The 14,972-nt window shown below is 34.5% G+C and overlaps 1 protein-coding gene across 4 annotated transcripts; it reads left to right on the plus strand.

Annotated features, from left to right (window-relative positions):
- Nucleotides 1–365: 365 nt before the first annotated feature.
- On the plus strand, nucleotides 366–11,340 carry LOC141723793 (RNA pseudouridine synthase 7). Of its 4 annotated transcripts, none has more exons than XM_074525683.1 (12): nucleotides 366–532; nucleotides 629–672; nucleotides 762–839; nucleotides 1,786–1,886; nucleotides 1,985–2,072; nucleotides 3,372–3,450; nucleotides 3,613–3,695; nucleotides 7,116–7,196; nucleotides 7,321–7,377; nucleotides 8,510–8,641; nucleotides 10,381–10,610; nucleotides 11,117–11,340. In XM_074525683.1, exons 1-12 carry the CDS (start codon nucleotides 442–444, stop codon nucleotides 11,217–11,219), a joined length of 1,167 nt encoding a protein of 388 aa, XP_074381784.1. In that variant the 5' UTR covers nucleotides 366–441; the 3' UTR covers nucleotides 11,220–11,340. The 4 variants fall into 4 exon arrangements, with proteins under 4 accessions (XP_074381784.1, XP_074381785.1, XP_074381787.1 ...); XM_074525684.1 differs by having other exon boundaries at nucleotides 368–532; nucleotides 7,131–7,196; XM_074525685.1 differs by lacking the exon at nucleotides 629–672 and having other exon boundaries at nucleotides 385–532.
- Nucleotides 11,341–14,972: the final 3,632 nt, after the last annotated feature.

Raw genomic sequence — 14,972 nt, forward strand, 5'->3', positions numbered from 1 at the left:
TTTTGGATCATATTTTTCAAAATGACATTTAGGTCATTCACTTCTAAATAAATAGTGACTTTTGTGTCTAACATCTTTGATAGTGAGTATTAATTTTAATTCTTTACATTATTTGACAGTTTTAATGTATAATTTCATAATTTCAAAACTAATCACCAAAATTTTATTTCAATTCAATATAAACAAATAGACAATAAAAGTTTAACAAAAATTACTTGTTTATTTTGAAATACTTTTTTACCCGATTTTTTTTAATTTTATATATTTCAAATTTAATGTAAAAATATTAAACAGAGTGCTGTAAAGATATTCAACCGGCGCCGTATAAACTACAAAACACTTACAACGACGTCGTATAAAGCACAAAACGGTACGCGGCTACGCGCAGAGGCGGCAGTGATATAAAGCTGTTTTGCTGCAAATGAGTGTGTGGAAATTGAGATGAAGCGCGAGAGAGAAGAGATGGAGAGCAGTATTGTTTGGCAGTCACCTGCTAATCCACCACAACGCCATGATTATATTTTTAATAACGGTATTTTCCTAAACACGCCCTTATTTAATTCTTTTTTTTAATTTTTTTTTAATTTATTTGTGTGTGTCTCATATTGAACTATACATACATTTTCAGGTGTTCGTTATGTTAGACCTTATTACTTTGAGTTCATATCTCATGTATGTACATTTTATAATTTGTAAGTTTTGCCTATAATTTGTTTATATTTTGTAATTATTGTGAAGTTCTAATTGAATTTGTTGTGTAGGCTAAAAAAAGGTGGGCGGGAAAGACGATTGTTGATCTTTTTACGGATGAATTTAAAGGCCGGTCTCGCGATTACTATGTACGACATAAATTACGTATTTTGATTAATTGCTCGACTCTGTGTTTCGTAATTTCGAGAATTAGGTTGTTTGTAAGTGTTGTAAAAGGCCTAATTGGATAATTACGGTTGTGTTGATTCTGTTTCTAAGTTATGGTTATGTTGAAATGTAATTTGATATTAGTAGATGCTTTGTAAAGCTACTACTAAGGGTGAAAGTGTGATTTGTCGTTGTGAAGTGAAGAGTGAGTTAGACTACAATATCTGAATGTGAAGAACGAGTAATGATGTGATATTGTGTCATCAGTAGGTACACTTTAGGTGTACGTTTATTTTGTTATTTATTTATGCAAGAAATATTTAAGATGCGACAAGTGAGAAATACCAGCTATAGTTGATATAGGTCCTCGTTTTGTTACTTTCGTTAGTAGTTGACATGTTTTGAGCTAAGAAAAAGATAAGTACATGGTGTGATTTGAGTCTTCACAAATATCGGTTGATGCTATATCATCTTAAAAGAATTTTTCACAAGATTGTCGAAACTGGCTTCTGGCACTTTTAATGAGAGAAAAAGTCAAAATTCATGGAAAAGTTGGCTCCTTTGGTGAGTGCCAACTCCCAAGCATTGATAACCTTTAGAGATGCTCTAAACTCCAGTTATTTACTTGTAGAAGAGTTCCAACTTAGAACTTAGAAGGGGTGTGATTCTGTCGAGACTTCTTAGTTTGTTTGTTATATGATCAACTATTCCAAATCTGAAGGTGTCTAGAAAACCACAAAAATGATTCTTTCACATAAACACTCCTCTCAAACAAAAGCTGCTTAAGGATATAGTGATAAAGAGTGCTCGATCTCAAATGATGTACAGTTATAGAAAATTTTGGATTGATGACCAAGAAGTTGCACATGAAGTACTATCAATTATAATATTTCATCCAGTCATAGTTAATGCCTGAGTCGATTGTAGGTTTCTGCTGTTGAATCTGGTCGGATACAGGTTGAAGGAAAAACTGTGTCACCTTCATATATAGTCCAGTCATCCCAAAAAATCAGCCACTTCTTGCACAGGTTGTTTTTCAGCATATCGTACTATGTTAAACAATTGTTTCTTCTGTTTTAGTTTAGACTGCCAATTTAAACTCTGTAATGTGTATGCATTGATGTAGGCATGAACCACCAGTAATGGCCTTGGATGTCTTAATCCTGCAGAAAGAACCAGATGTCTTGACTGTTTATAAGCCTGCATCCGTCCCGGTGAGTTGATCTAATTATTCATACTTTATTGTTATAACAATCCTACTATACTGTATATTTTGGCCAATCCATAGCTTGTTCTGGTTGCGCGTTCATGTTTCATTGCATGCATCCATAAGTCTACTTGGAATCAATATGAAAGATAATGACTTCACTTAGGATTCAACTCATCCTTATTTTTTAATTTTGTAACGGGATTTGTATAACCTCTCAAAAACATTAGATGTATATTATTGAATTTTGTGTGCACTAGATTCCACTTGTAGGTTGTTAACATTTGAATTTCTTGATTCCACCAAATTTTTTAAGCTTTGCAATCTAGGAATCATGAATCTCAAATGAAGATCCCAAACTAATATGTAATTAGGTTCGCTCGGAATTTGCAAAGTTTGATCCTTCTCTAATGGTAGTAATTGTTAGAATCTATATCTATACTAATCTATAATAACCGGAATGGGGTATAATTTGGATCAACGGTTATCTCTTTTTTATTTATTTTTTAGAAAAGATAAATCATTAAATGATGGCATACAAACATAACAGACTTCAATCTACATGTTAACAAGCCCTACTAAAAGTCTAAAACTCAATTACTTATTCAAATGCCGATTTATAAGGTAGGCGTGCTATAATTTTTTATCAATTGTTTGTGGACTGAATCATATAATTATAATGCATGCAGCATTAACTTGTCATGTGTTGCATTATCAATACCCTCTAATCTTAAGTTTAATACTCACTTTTTCAATGAACTTTGTGAGGTAACTATTTGAAGAAAAAACAAAGTCGCCAAAAATATGAATTAACTATCATGTCATAATCTAAAATATGGATGGATTTAAGCTTATTCAATTTATCATTTGTTAAACAATTATTATGACTTAATAAAGTATTAGTAATATTATAATTTCATAAATGTATAATTTTAAAAAATATAAAAGAACCCGTGCATTGCACGGGATTTAAGTTCGTAATAATATTAGATCATGGAAAGGGGGCCTTCCTCCTCTAACAGTAATACACTATCTTTGAAATTTTATTTAGGAAACAATCTTAGGGAGAGAACAATACTTGGGGATCTATGTACAGGAGAAAATTAATTACGGTTTAAGAATACCAATTAGGATGAATACGATGTGAAAGTCTTTAAAATCATATAATTGACTTTCTATGCATGTGCTCTGGGAAGTCATTACAACCTTGCATGTGAATAGGAAGAATTCTAGCATATCAAAAGCAGATGAAGTTTATTCTGCTTATGATTTGGTCTTTACTTAGTCATTCTCTGATCTTATCTAGGTGCATCCATGTGGTCAATACCGTAAGAACACTGTCGTTGGCATTCTTCGGGCAGAGCATGACTTAGCACCTTTATTTCGTATCCAATTTTTTTATTTTGTCATGATAATGAGTATCTTAAGGTCGCAGTCTATATCTTTTTGTAGCCTTCTTGAGTCTGTATGTATGTGTTGTGTTACTCCAATCTCCATTCCTTGTCAATTCGCAAATCTTGGTTTTTTTCTTGACGATGCCATATTAGCTATTCATCGACTCGATCGCTTGGTCTCAGGACTGCTTATCTTGGCCAGAAGTGCTTCTAAAGCTGATTTTTTTAGGCAACAGGTAAGCTACACTGCTGTATTTGCTTCTAACCAGTGTTATTGAAAGCATTAAGCGCACCGAGGCGCAAAACTCTCTGGAGCCTAGGCGCAAAGCGCAAAAGCGAGGCGCGCGCTTCTTTGAAGCTAGGCGCATGTTTTACAAATTTTTTTATTTATTATTTAGGATATATGTATATAGGTTTATAACATAATTTATACTTCATAATATATTAAATCACACTTTAAGCCAAAAATAACTTAATTTATCCTTTATAATATATTAAATAATACTTTTAGAGGGAAAATTAAAATTCAAAATTTATGTTTCATAGGCAGAATTCCAGGCTTCCAGCTCCCAACAGGTAGATATTTTATCAATCATCTTCATCAAAGTCATCTTCATCGAAGTCTTCATCTTCAAAATCTTGATCTGACTCTTCTTCATGTATTAAAGTGTTCTCTTCAAATTCAAACTCCTGTTCTTCTTCTTCGTCCTCATCTATTAAACGTCGAGGTCTCTTACCTCTGCTCTTTTTTGAACTTGAAGGATTGGGGTTATTTTGAACCCTATTAGACTTTGAGGCTGATTTTGATTACGACCTGGAGTTATATGCAGGCTCTCTAGCACCTGAAGCCTTTTCAACTGTTGACCAATTTAGTCCATCATCACCGGAGAAGGCCTGCTCATCATCTTCATCTGATTCCCCATCCAGGTTTCCAACCAACCACTCATTGCTTTCATCAACATCAAGGAGTGATATAGGGTCAATTTTATCTCTTAATTCAAAGCGTCGTCTCAATGCTCTGTTGTATTTGACATATACTAAATCGTTTAGTTTTTGTTGTTAGAGTCTGTTCCTCTTTTTACTATGAAGCTGCAAAATGGTATATAAAAGAAAACTGGTAAGCACATAAACATCTATTTAAGCTAAGAGCCTAAAAACATTTAAAATATGTAATAACTTGGTAATTATCTACTTACGTGTGAAAATACACTCCAATTTCTCTCACAGCCTAATGCACTACAAGTTAGGCTGAGAATTCTGATTGCAATTCTGATTGCAAATCAGGACTGCTAGCACCATAAAAAGCCCACCAATCCGCTAAAAATTTGTATATTTACAAGTAATCAGTAATTACTTATGCAATCAAATTAATAATCTTGTTAAGAAAAAGTTATACCAGGCGATTTGGTGGTTCGTTGTCTTTTGGCAATGGGCAAGCCGAAAAGTTCTTGAGCATTCTTATATAATGCCAATTGTTCCATGATCTTGTCTTGTAGTGAAATATCCGGGACCATTTTTTCAAGACATTTGTGGAATCCTTTTATCACCTCCCGGTCTTTCTCAATGTTAGGATTTCCATAATAGTACTCTGGATTCAAATAATAAGCAGTTGCGTGCAATGGCTGATGAAGTTGCACTTCCCACCTATGATCATTGATACTACTAAATTAGTCAGAGCAAATAAGAGATTACATAAAAGTAAGTTGTAACTAAATATACCTATTGTCGATTATCTTGAAAACCTCAACGTATTTCTTCTCATCAAAATTAAAGGACTTCTGGATTGCTTCTTTTGCTCTGTCCATTGCTTCATAGATATAGCCCATAGCTGGCTTCCTCTCCCCATCCACTAACCTGAGTACTTTGACCAAAGGCGTCGCAACTTTGAGTGAATAAACCACAATATTCCAAAATGATGGCATTAAAATATTCCCAGCTACCCGTTTGCCTGCTGCCTCTTTTGAAAATTTGCTTTGGTTCCACACTTCAGAGACGAACATACTTTTTAAATTCTTTTTTTGCTTGTGAATTCTTTTCAAAGTGATAAAGGCAGTTGCAAAACGAGTCTTGGCAGGCCTCAATAACTCTCTCTGTTTGGTGAATGTCCTTAGCATGTTAACGATTGCAGAATGGTTATAAATGTAAGAATTCATTGCAATTGCTTTCTCTAATGTTTTCTTGATTCTTCCAATATTGCAAATGTCTTCTAATATCAAATCCATGCAGTGTGCAGCGCACGGCGTCCAAAACAGATGTTCATACTTTGCTTCCAACATTCGTCTAACAAACTTATTGTTAGAAGCACTATCTGTCACAATTTGCACAACATTTGACGGCCCAACCATTTCAACATACTGAGAAAGCAGCTCATAAACCTTTTGTCCTGTTTTTGAATATAATGATGCATCAATAGACTCAATGAAGAAGCTTCCTTTAGGACAGTTAACTAGAATGTTATCAATGTCCTCTGGTTTTTGTCTGTCCAACCATCGGAACAGGAGTGAATTTGGTCGCTTCATAATACAAAAGAGCAGAGGTAAGAGGCCTCGACGTTTAATAGATGAGGACGAAGTAGAAGAACATGAGTGAATTTGAAGAGAACACTTTAATACATGAAGAAGAGTCAGATCAGGATTTTGAATATGAAGACTTCGATGAAGATGACTTTGGTGAAGATGATTGATAAAATATATACCTGTTGGGAGCTGGAAGCCTGGAATTCTGCCTATGAAACATAAATTTTGAATTTTAATTTTCCTTCTAAAAGTATTATTTAATATATTATAAAGGATAAATTAAGTTATTTTTGGCTTTAAGTGTGATTTAATATATTATGAAGTATAAATTATGTTATAAACCTATATACATATATCCTAAATAATAAATAAAAAAATTTGTAAAACATGTGCCTAGCTTCAAAGAAGCACGCGCCTCGCTTTTGCGCTTTGCGCCTAGGCTCCAGAGAGTTTTGCGTCTCGGTGCGCTTAATGCTTTCGATAACACTGATCCGTCCACAATAGCAACTATATACCTCGTTGCAGAAATAAATAAACAGAACACATAATTATGCAGATTTGGAAAAAGAGAAGGTAAATTGCAGTATGTATTGTGCAGATTTATGACATGAAGGATGCATTCTTCCGATTATAACATACCATGCTGAATGCAGAAAATCAGAAAATAAACTAATGCAGAATAACACAATGTGGATGACAATTGCATAAATTGAATTCAAATTTCAGAAAACAAGTCGACTAGTCTACTGACTTTCTATAAGATAGCAAGTCGACCGTCTGAATACGACTGGTCGCGACTCGTCGAGTGCGTGAATCATGCAACGCATGGTGGTCAATTACAAATTAAAGTTTTCTATGCATATTGTTTAAAAGCTAAAATTGGAAAATAATAAATGGATATATAAATGCTTCTTGTTTGTTAAGATTATGAGTTGTTTTAACTCGTGTAGGAGAACCATGTCAATGTAGGACCTATACTTCTTTCACAGCCCTCTTCAGTATGGTGATATTTGATTAATAAATAGGCCTTGTTGAATTACTACATCTTTGACTAAAGTACGTTACAGGACACCCTGAGGTTACATTATCTTCTTGTCTATTGCGGTTAATTGAAAGGTAGGTTTATTTAATTTTATCAAGCCGTTACTTTTCCAGATCGAATCAGGCGTGATTGAGAAGAAGTACATTGCAAAGGTCAGAGGAGTATTTCCTGAAGATGAGGTGTGTTCTTATATACTGGATTTCTAAAATTTGTACTTTTGATTATTGTGTAATTTCTAGGTTTACTTGCTCTTTTATGGTAAGAAATGTTTTACTTCTGCTGTTCTTTTCACGATTACCCCAGAAAATTGTCAACGCGAATGTAGATTTCAATGCCCGAGAAGGGATAAGCACAGCAGAGGTAACATTATTATTTCACTTATTATTAATTTTATTTAATTATTTGTAATAATTGATTAATTGACGCTTAAACTAGAATTGGCCTCTGCCCTACGGTGTTATTATGTAATTACTTGTAGGATGACTTTTGAGTGCTGGTAGTTCCCCAGGGCTTAGGATGAATCTTATAACACTACGTTTAACTTCTGAAAATTCTGGTCCTGTCACTTATTAGGTAAAAAAATATGCAATGTACATTGACCGGATTTGGTGTGGTGAGCCTGTTTCAAAAAATTGACTAGGAAAAGTCACTAGGATTGCATAGTCTGTCGAAAGGAATGAAGTTGATTTTTCCGCAGTGGTTAGGTTCCAGTCAGACTGGTTTTGGCTTAACTTGTGGTTGTCTGGTATTGCTTCTCTATTAACAGTAACTAGTTTTTCCCGTACAGTCTTGTCACTTGTGTACAAAATGTTCGTTTTCCGTTTCTCTAATGCTTTAGATAATAAAAAGTATCAACTCAATTTACTTTCTTAAAAAAATATATCAGATGAATATTGTGCTTTAAGAACTGTACTATTATAATATATGGTATATGAATTGGATTTAGTTTCATTCATACATGATGTGTTTCGTTTGAATATTGATAATTAGGTTATATCTTTCATCAGTTTTACAGATACCTAGACTATTAGAGTTAATTACTATTGAGCTAAATGTGTGATGTTGGGGCTTTTCTCATGAAAACATGTTAGCCCTAGCCATGTATGACCGGCTTTACTTTCTTCTACCAGGATGCTTACAAAATATCATGTCGTACCTGTTTCTGTGCTCCTGCATGTGTGTATTTTTTAAGCGTGTCTACTCATACTAAGTTTTATTTCCTCAATTCTATCAATATCTTATATGTTATAGTCCAGACACCATGATTCTTTCTGTTATGCACACTACATTTAAACCAGTTTTGGAGACGGTATTGTGTACATGTAATATACGGAACATCCACAATATGCCATAATTTGTATCCATTTCATGATATCTGATACTTCATAGCTCTTGACTATGTAGTTTTACGTAACTTACATTATTAGCTGTTATGAGCATTCTAAAGGCAGATAAGAAGGTTATTTACTTGAAGCATCATTTCCTTGTTCAGGTGTCCAAAGATTGTGGCAATGGTATTACTGCCCTAAAGGGTAAGGTTGCATGCACAAAATTTATCAGGATTAGCACTGATGGTAAACATAGCATTGTTTCGTGTCGACCAATCACCGGGAGAACCCATCAAGTAAGAAAAGTCATCTTTCCACATCAATTTTATCAAGTGATTGCTTCAAATAAGAAGAAAACAAAAATTTATTGTTGCACCACCCTCAATGCTGCATGTACGTTATATAATAATTGTTAAAGGGTTTTATTGCCTCCGGAAGGTGAGAATGTTGGATCTTCTACTAATAGACAGGAACCATTAAGACGTGAATCATTAGAACTACTACTAATACTTGACCTAGAATTGTGCTAAGAAAAGTGTAGAGTTCAAATGTTGGCAGCTACAAATAAAACTTAAAATAATTTATTAGTACCAAAAAGGTTATGCGATAGCTTCACAGTTTGAAACTTGGCAACTACACGGAAGAAAAAACGAGATAAAGTCTTTTTATTAATATACAACTAACATGTATTTCACAGTCACATGTGTTTATATAAATATAAAAGGCTAATATAATTATAGCACACAATATTTATATAGAAATGAAGTTAAAATTATTGAAAAATCCTTGCTTCTGCACATGTTTGAAGCTTGTACAAACAATATGCATATGTGCTGTGGCAATGGAGAAAAGAAGTTGGGGGTACTCCAGAAAAACATGTTGCTAGGTCTTGAACTCCATGCCCTTCCTCAAAATATCTAACACTTGAACGAACTAGGCATTAGACAAACTCTGTTTATTCAATATGTGATCTATATGAATGATATAGAAAAATTAATAGAATACACCTTAAGGACAATAAATTTTTATGCAATGAAACAAACCCACATCGTTCAAGAAGGACCCTTGGATCAAATCATTTTTCTGGACTTCACAAGAAATATAAATGTATATTTTTCAGGGTGCCATGGTCTGCCCTGGGTCCAACATCATCTTTCCCTGCATATAAGTGTGATGTTTCTCATCTGTCAAATATTTCAATTTATAGCTGAATTACCCTCCTCCCTCCCAAAAAAACTCCAGTGAATTGCATTGTGATCACTACTAATTATAATCTTAATTTGCATTTTAAGAAATTGGTTTTGCCAACTTCCAGTCAATGGTTGTCACGTCGATAAGTCGAGTCGAGTCGGTGGAGGTCCAGCTTGTCGACTAGTCGAATAGTCGTAGACTAGTCGCTGACTAGTTGACAAATTAATAATAATTAATTAAACAATATATCTTATATACGTGGTTTTTCATGACAAAATTAGAAATTCTCATATTAATATGTATATGAATCACAAAATAGATATGTTAAACACAAATATATCTTTTTTTCCTTTTACATACTCACATAGATAAGTTGACTATACATATATATAAACAGATTATACTACATGTAGTCATATATATTCAATTTTAATCAATTTATACATACATATACACACCCACATAAAGATATATAAGCTGAAATTAACATGTTGATTGTTGATGTTAAGAAGATTTTTAGAATTTTTATAAGTTTTTTTCATTTTAAATTTTGATTGGATTTTACACTAATCGACCGACTAGTCGATAAGTTGCCCGACTAGTCGAGCAAGTCGACCGACTAGTCGACAATTCACAAGTCGAGCTCTCCAGTCGAATTTCGCAAACCGTACTAGTCGAGCACCGTGACAACAATGTTCCAGTCTTTACCTCAAGTGCTGGTGGCATTTCATTGCTGATTACTTACAAATGGTTTTATTACTTGAACGAGCCAATTATTTGAAGGACTGGTTTGTATTTGATGTAAAATAGTAACAGTTTATTAATTTTCTTCTTCTTCTTGTAGATACGCGTCCACCTGCAATATATTGGTCATCCAATTGCCAATGATACACTTTACCTCTCTGAATCTGTTGACAATGTTTCTACAGAAGGGTTCAGGGCTAATAGAGAGTTTAGACATTTCTCGAAGTCCGACTCAGATGTAGGATCTGGTGATGCATCTAAAATAGGTTCTGAAAAAGGTTTCACTATTGATCCATTATGCACCAATTGTCCCGACTTGGCACCTAAAGGGTAAGATTTGGTGTTACCATTTTTGAAGATGAACATAAATACTGAACCTAAATTACACCTAGTGAGGCTCTGATTATTTCAAATGCCTTCTTTAATCTTTTATTTTGGTTCCTATAACTCTACACATGATGCCAAATGTCTCCTAATCAAATGTTAGTTATCAATATGCAAGTACATGGTTTGAAGATTAATTGAGCCTTGACAGTGTTTAAAATCTTATTTTCATTTTTCTCCATTCTAAAAGAAGAGAGATTTTCATCGTAGATCTGGTCTTGTTTTTTTAGCTTTCTTGCGGTTTTAAATATGCTAGAACGATGAAAGTATACAATAAAAGAATCTTTTATGTATGTTGATTATTTTTGTTGTCTTAAAATGGGGTAGACTGATAAGAGGGTATTATTGTTAATGTAGCTCCTAATCTCTTGTTGATTTTAAAATTTATGTAATAGGTCTTAAATTAATTTTATAAAAAAGAAGCCTGTTCTGATTGCTTGTTTCATGTGCAGATATGATGGATATGAGGAAGGCCTCTGGTTGCATTGTGTCCAATACAGTGGACCAGGTTGGGTCTATGAATGCCCACTTCCAGATTGGGCCATTCTTAGCTAATTGTTTTTCCACAATTTTATTTGCAAAATTTTGTTAGGCTGTATTAGAATGCAATTTGAAACAATTTGTTTATTATCTTATTACAAGGATATAAATGAAAGTTAATTATCTTCTCTTGCAACTTCAGCTCCATGGAACATCAGTGTATCTTTACAAAACATGCATTTGTATATATATATATATATACATCTTTGCTGTGGAATGAGATTAAAAAAAAGTATTACGACCTCAATTTTGGATAACATAAGACCAATTAATAGAACGAAAAATAGGAGAAAGGGGAGATATGAAATATGTTATGCATGTAATTAGCAAGTGTTTTTTTTATATGGAAGTAATAGGTGATTTGATATAAAATTTGAAAGATCTAAAAGAATTACATAGTAAAGAACCACAGGGGCATTGATCATGATCATATATCTTTTCATGTTCATTTAACTTTTGTTAATGGCTGCTTTAATTAAGTTTCATAGTACATGAAGCACAGTGTATATGTAGATGTATATCTGATCTAGTAGCTCAGTTGACAATGAGGTCATATCTCCAACTAGGTAGAGATATTAAAGATTATCGCGAAACAAGGACAAAGATTCTCCAAGTATCAACAGAAAATTAAAAAGCAGCCTCAAGAAGATGGATCTAATCTCTATATCCAAATCAATTATACATCCCGAACGACAATATTGATCATCGACTTAATGATTGAAAAAGATTCAGAAACTGGGGCATGTTCTTGCAACATCTATATGGCCCAGATCACTGGCATTTGCAGTGTATGCGTGTGTGTGTGTGTGTGTTACAGTATGCTACTAGTAAATTGATAATATTTTTGGTATAGCATGTCCCTGAAACACGGCCATCATAGATAGGTAAAGCACCGGCCTCTGTGTTAGTGTTACAACCTCTAATTTTTGCTTCTAGCTGGCTCTTTAGAATACACACATATATAAAATTTTATGTTCTTGATCACATGAAAGTTCAATCAAGGAACCTTAAATTGGCATTATTAGTGAAATGCATGCAGCTGGAATGCAAATTGTTTTGTACAAGTGGAATAAGACCTATAATTAGGCATAAATTCCCAACTGTAGTTCGACCTGGAGTCTGGCTAAAACCAAGATCAGCAAGACGAAGCACGCCTCGAATTATCAGAAAATGTTTCGAATCATCAATGATATGCTCGTGCATGTTAAGATTCTTAAATTCATTCTCTATATAAGTGATCAGTTCACCTGAAATCTGATTACCAGGATTATATCTCATATCATCCTCTTCTCTAATATTAATTATTATTAAGTCTGTTTCTAAAGTTGGAGTAGCAGTAATACATGGCCAGCTTAACTATATACATGTATACACGACAAGCCAACTACATATGAAATGAAAGTGAAATGGTTCATGATATGCATGAGCTAGATGATAATTCCGCATCGATCTTTATGTTTTTTGAAGGGTCCATGGCTCCATGCGCGAAAGGTGCTGACATTCCTTGTGTCATACTTACACTTCTAACCTCTTCCAAAACTGTGTACTTGTTTACTATCCATCGCTGTGGAACGGGAATTTCAAAACAACCAAAGTTAAAATTAAATTTTGTCAATATTTTCAGGTTAGCAGAGGGGATTTTTGTAGAGCTGCAAATGAAAAGAACCGAGTTCTGTCTAAGCCAAGCCGAGCTTAATTTTTTTTTAAACGAGCCGAGCCGAGCCGATTTTGAAAAACGAGCCGAAAAAAATGTGTACGATCGGCTCGTTTATAAACGAGCCGAGCCGAGCCATGCCTATCCGTACCGTATCTATATCTATCTATAGTTGATTGGCTACTATTTAGGTCTTCAACTTATTTTAACTAGAGTTTTGATAAATATAACGATCTAACCTCTCTGTGAGAGAGTAGAGTGAAGAACAAAAGAGCGACAAATATTGTAATATTTTAGCCTCCAATTCTAATTTGTATCATGATTCCGTCACTGTTGAATTACTCAAGAATTAAATCGCTTCTCCATCTCTATCTTAGATACAGAATCTTAACTATTTCAAGATATATCCCTTGGTGATCCACCTAAGCTTTTCTTTTATCATTTCTTTACAATTTAGTTTTTGCAAGTATATCCATGCATAACATCAACTTTGTAAAGCACTAGAAAAGTTGAGCTTGTTATGGCAGGGGCATGTTTTTATGCAGTACTTTACGCTAAATCCCATCATTCATCAATCTTCCAGTGTGTTGCAATTTGCAAGATTTGCCGCGTTACTAGCCTACAATTACATGGTGCTTCTTCAAACACAAAAATGGATCATCAACACCACTCGATCATATACCCACAGCTTCTATGAACATCATTACTACTTATTAGAAGATTAATAAAGATAAAAACAAGTTGATAGATTCAACCCAAATATGATTTCTGTGTTTATTTCACCGTCCCAGTCCCAGTCCCATTAGTATCTTTACACACTGAATCGGTCAAAAAATTAATGCGACCGAGAGGCCGGCCGCTTTAAAGGTTTTACAATTGGTCTGCAGCCGGAAAAAAATGTTGGATAATCTCAAATAGTTAATTTATTCTTTATTTTGTATTATGTGTTTTTGTAGTAGTCGTTGCTGAGACTTAGTCTTGTTGCAAGTCCGGAGATTTTCTAGGCATTATCAAATAAGGAAGTGGTAGAATGAGTTTAGGAAAGTAGTTGTTGTGAGGTCCTGTTTTTCAGCTAGTTAGTTCTACGATCATATATATATATTCTATACTGCTGCATTAATAAAATATAAACCAAGTTCTTGACATTGTGGTGTTACTTTGTTGCTCTCAGTTTATATCATAAATCGTATATACAATATATGGTATCAGAGCAATCAGGTTGTGAAGTAAGCATTAAGGATGTCAACTGTAGAGATGAACAAGGGGAAAGCAGGATCGTTTGGGCTGAGTTACCCAATGCTGGCCAGAAGCAATTATACAGCTTGGTCGGTAAAGATGAAAGTCTTTATGCAAGCTCAGGGAGTCTGGAATGCTGTTGAACCAACTGACTCGAAGGGAGCTGTGGAAGATAAAATGGACAAAATTGCACTGGCCATGATCTACCAAGGTATCCCTGAGGATGTGTTGTTGTCGGTTGCCGAAAAGAAGACAGCCAAGGGGGCTTGGGAGGCGATAAAAACCCTATGTCAGGGTGCAGATCGAGTGAAGAAAGCAAGAGTCCAAACGCTGAAGTCTGAATTTGAATCGATAAGCATGAAAGAAACGGAGGTGCTTGATGATTTTTATATGAAACTTAATGGGCTCGTCACAAACATACGAGCTCTAGGTGAAGAGATGAAGGAGTCCTACATAGTGAAAAAATTACTGAGATCGGTGCCAACAAAATTCCTGCAGATCACTTCCGCAATGAAACAGTTCAGTGATCTCGAGACTATGACGGTAGAAGAAGCTATGGGCTCGCTAAAGGCTCATGAAGAGAGGGTAAGGGGTAAAACTGAACCAACTGAAAGCAAGCTTATGCTCATCGAAGAAGAATGGCGAAAAAGAGACAATGACGATGGGAAACTGTTATTGATTCGTGAGGAGTGGTTAATACGCAGCAACAAGGGAGGTCCAGATGGTCAAGGTTCAGGATTCAAGGTTCGAGGAGTGCAAGATAGAAGTAAAATCAGGTGCTTTAATTGTAACATTCTCGGGCACTTTGCAGCGGAATGCCGTGGACCAAAATGTTTCAGGGAGCAGAAGCAAGAAGCTAACTACTTAGCAAAGATAGA

Source organism: Apium graveolens, chromosome 5, assembly GCF_009905375.1.
Source record: "Apium graveolens cultivar Ventura chromosome 5, ASM990537v1, whole genome shotgun sequence".
Taxonomy (NCBI): Eukaryota; Viridiplantae; Streptophyta; class Magnoliopsida; order Apiales; family Apiaceae; genus Apium; species Apium graveolens.

Excerpts from the sequence above, each read along its gene's own strand:
- LOC141723793 (XM_074525683.1), top strand. The coding sequence starts at position 442 with ATGAAGCGCGAGAGAGAAGAGATGGAGAGCAGTATTGTTTGGCAGTCA. Across the intron at positions 8,642-10,380 it reads TCACCGGGAGAACCCATCAA|ATACGCGTCCACCTGCAATA; the intron begins GTAAGAAAAGTC and ends TTCTTCTTGTAG. Across the intron at positions 10,611-11,116 it reads CCCGACTTGGCACCTAAAGG|ATATGATGGATATGAGGAAG; the intron begins GTAAGATTTGGT and ends TTTCATGTGCAG.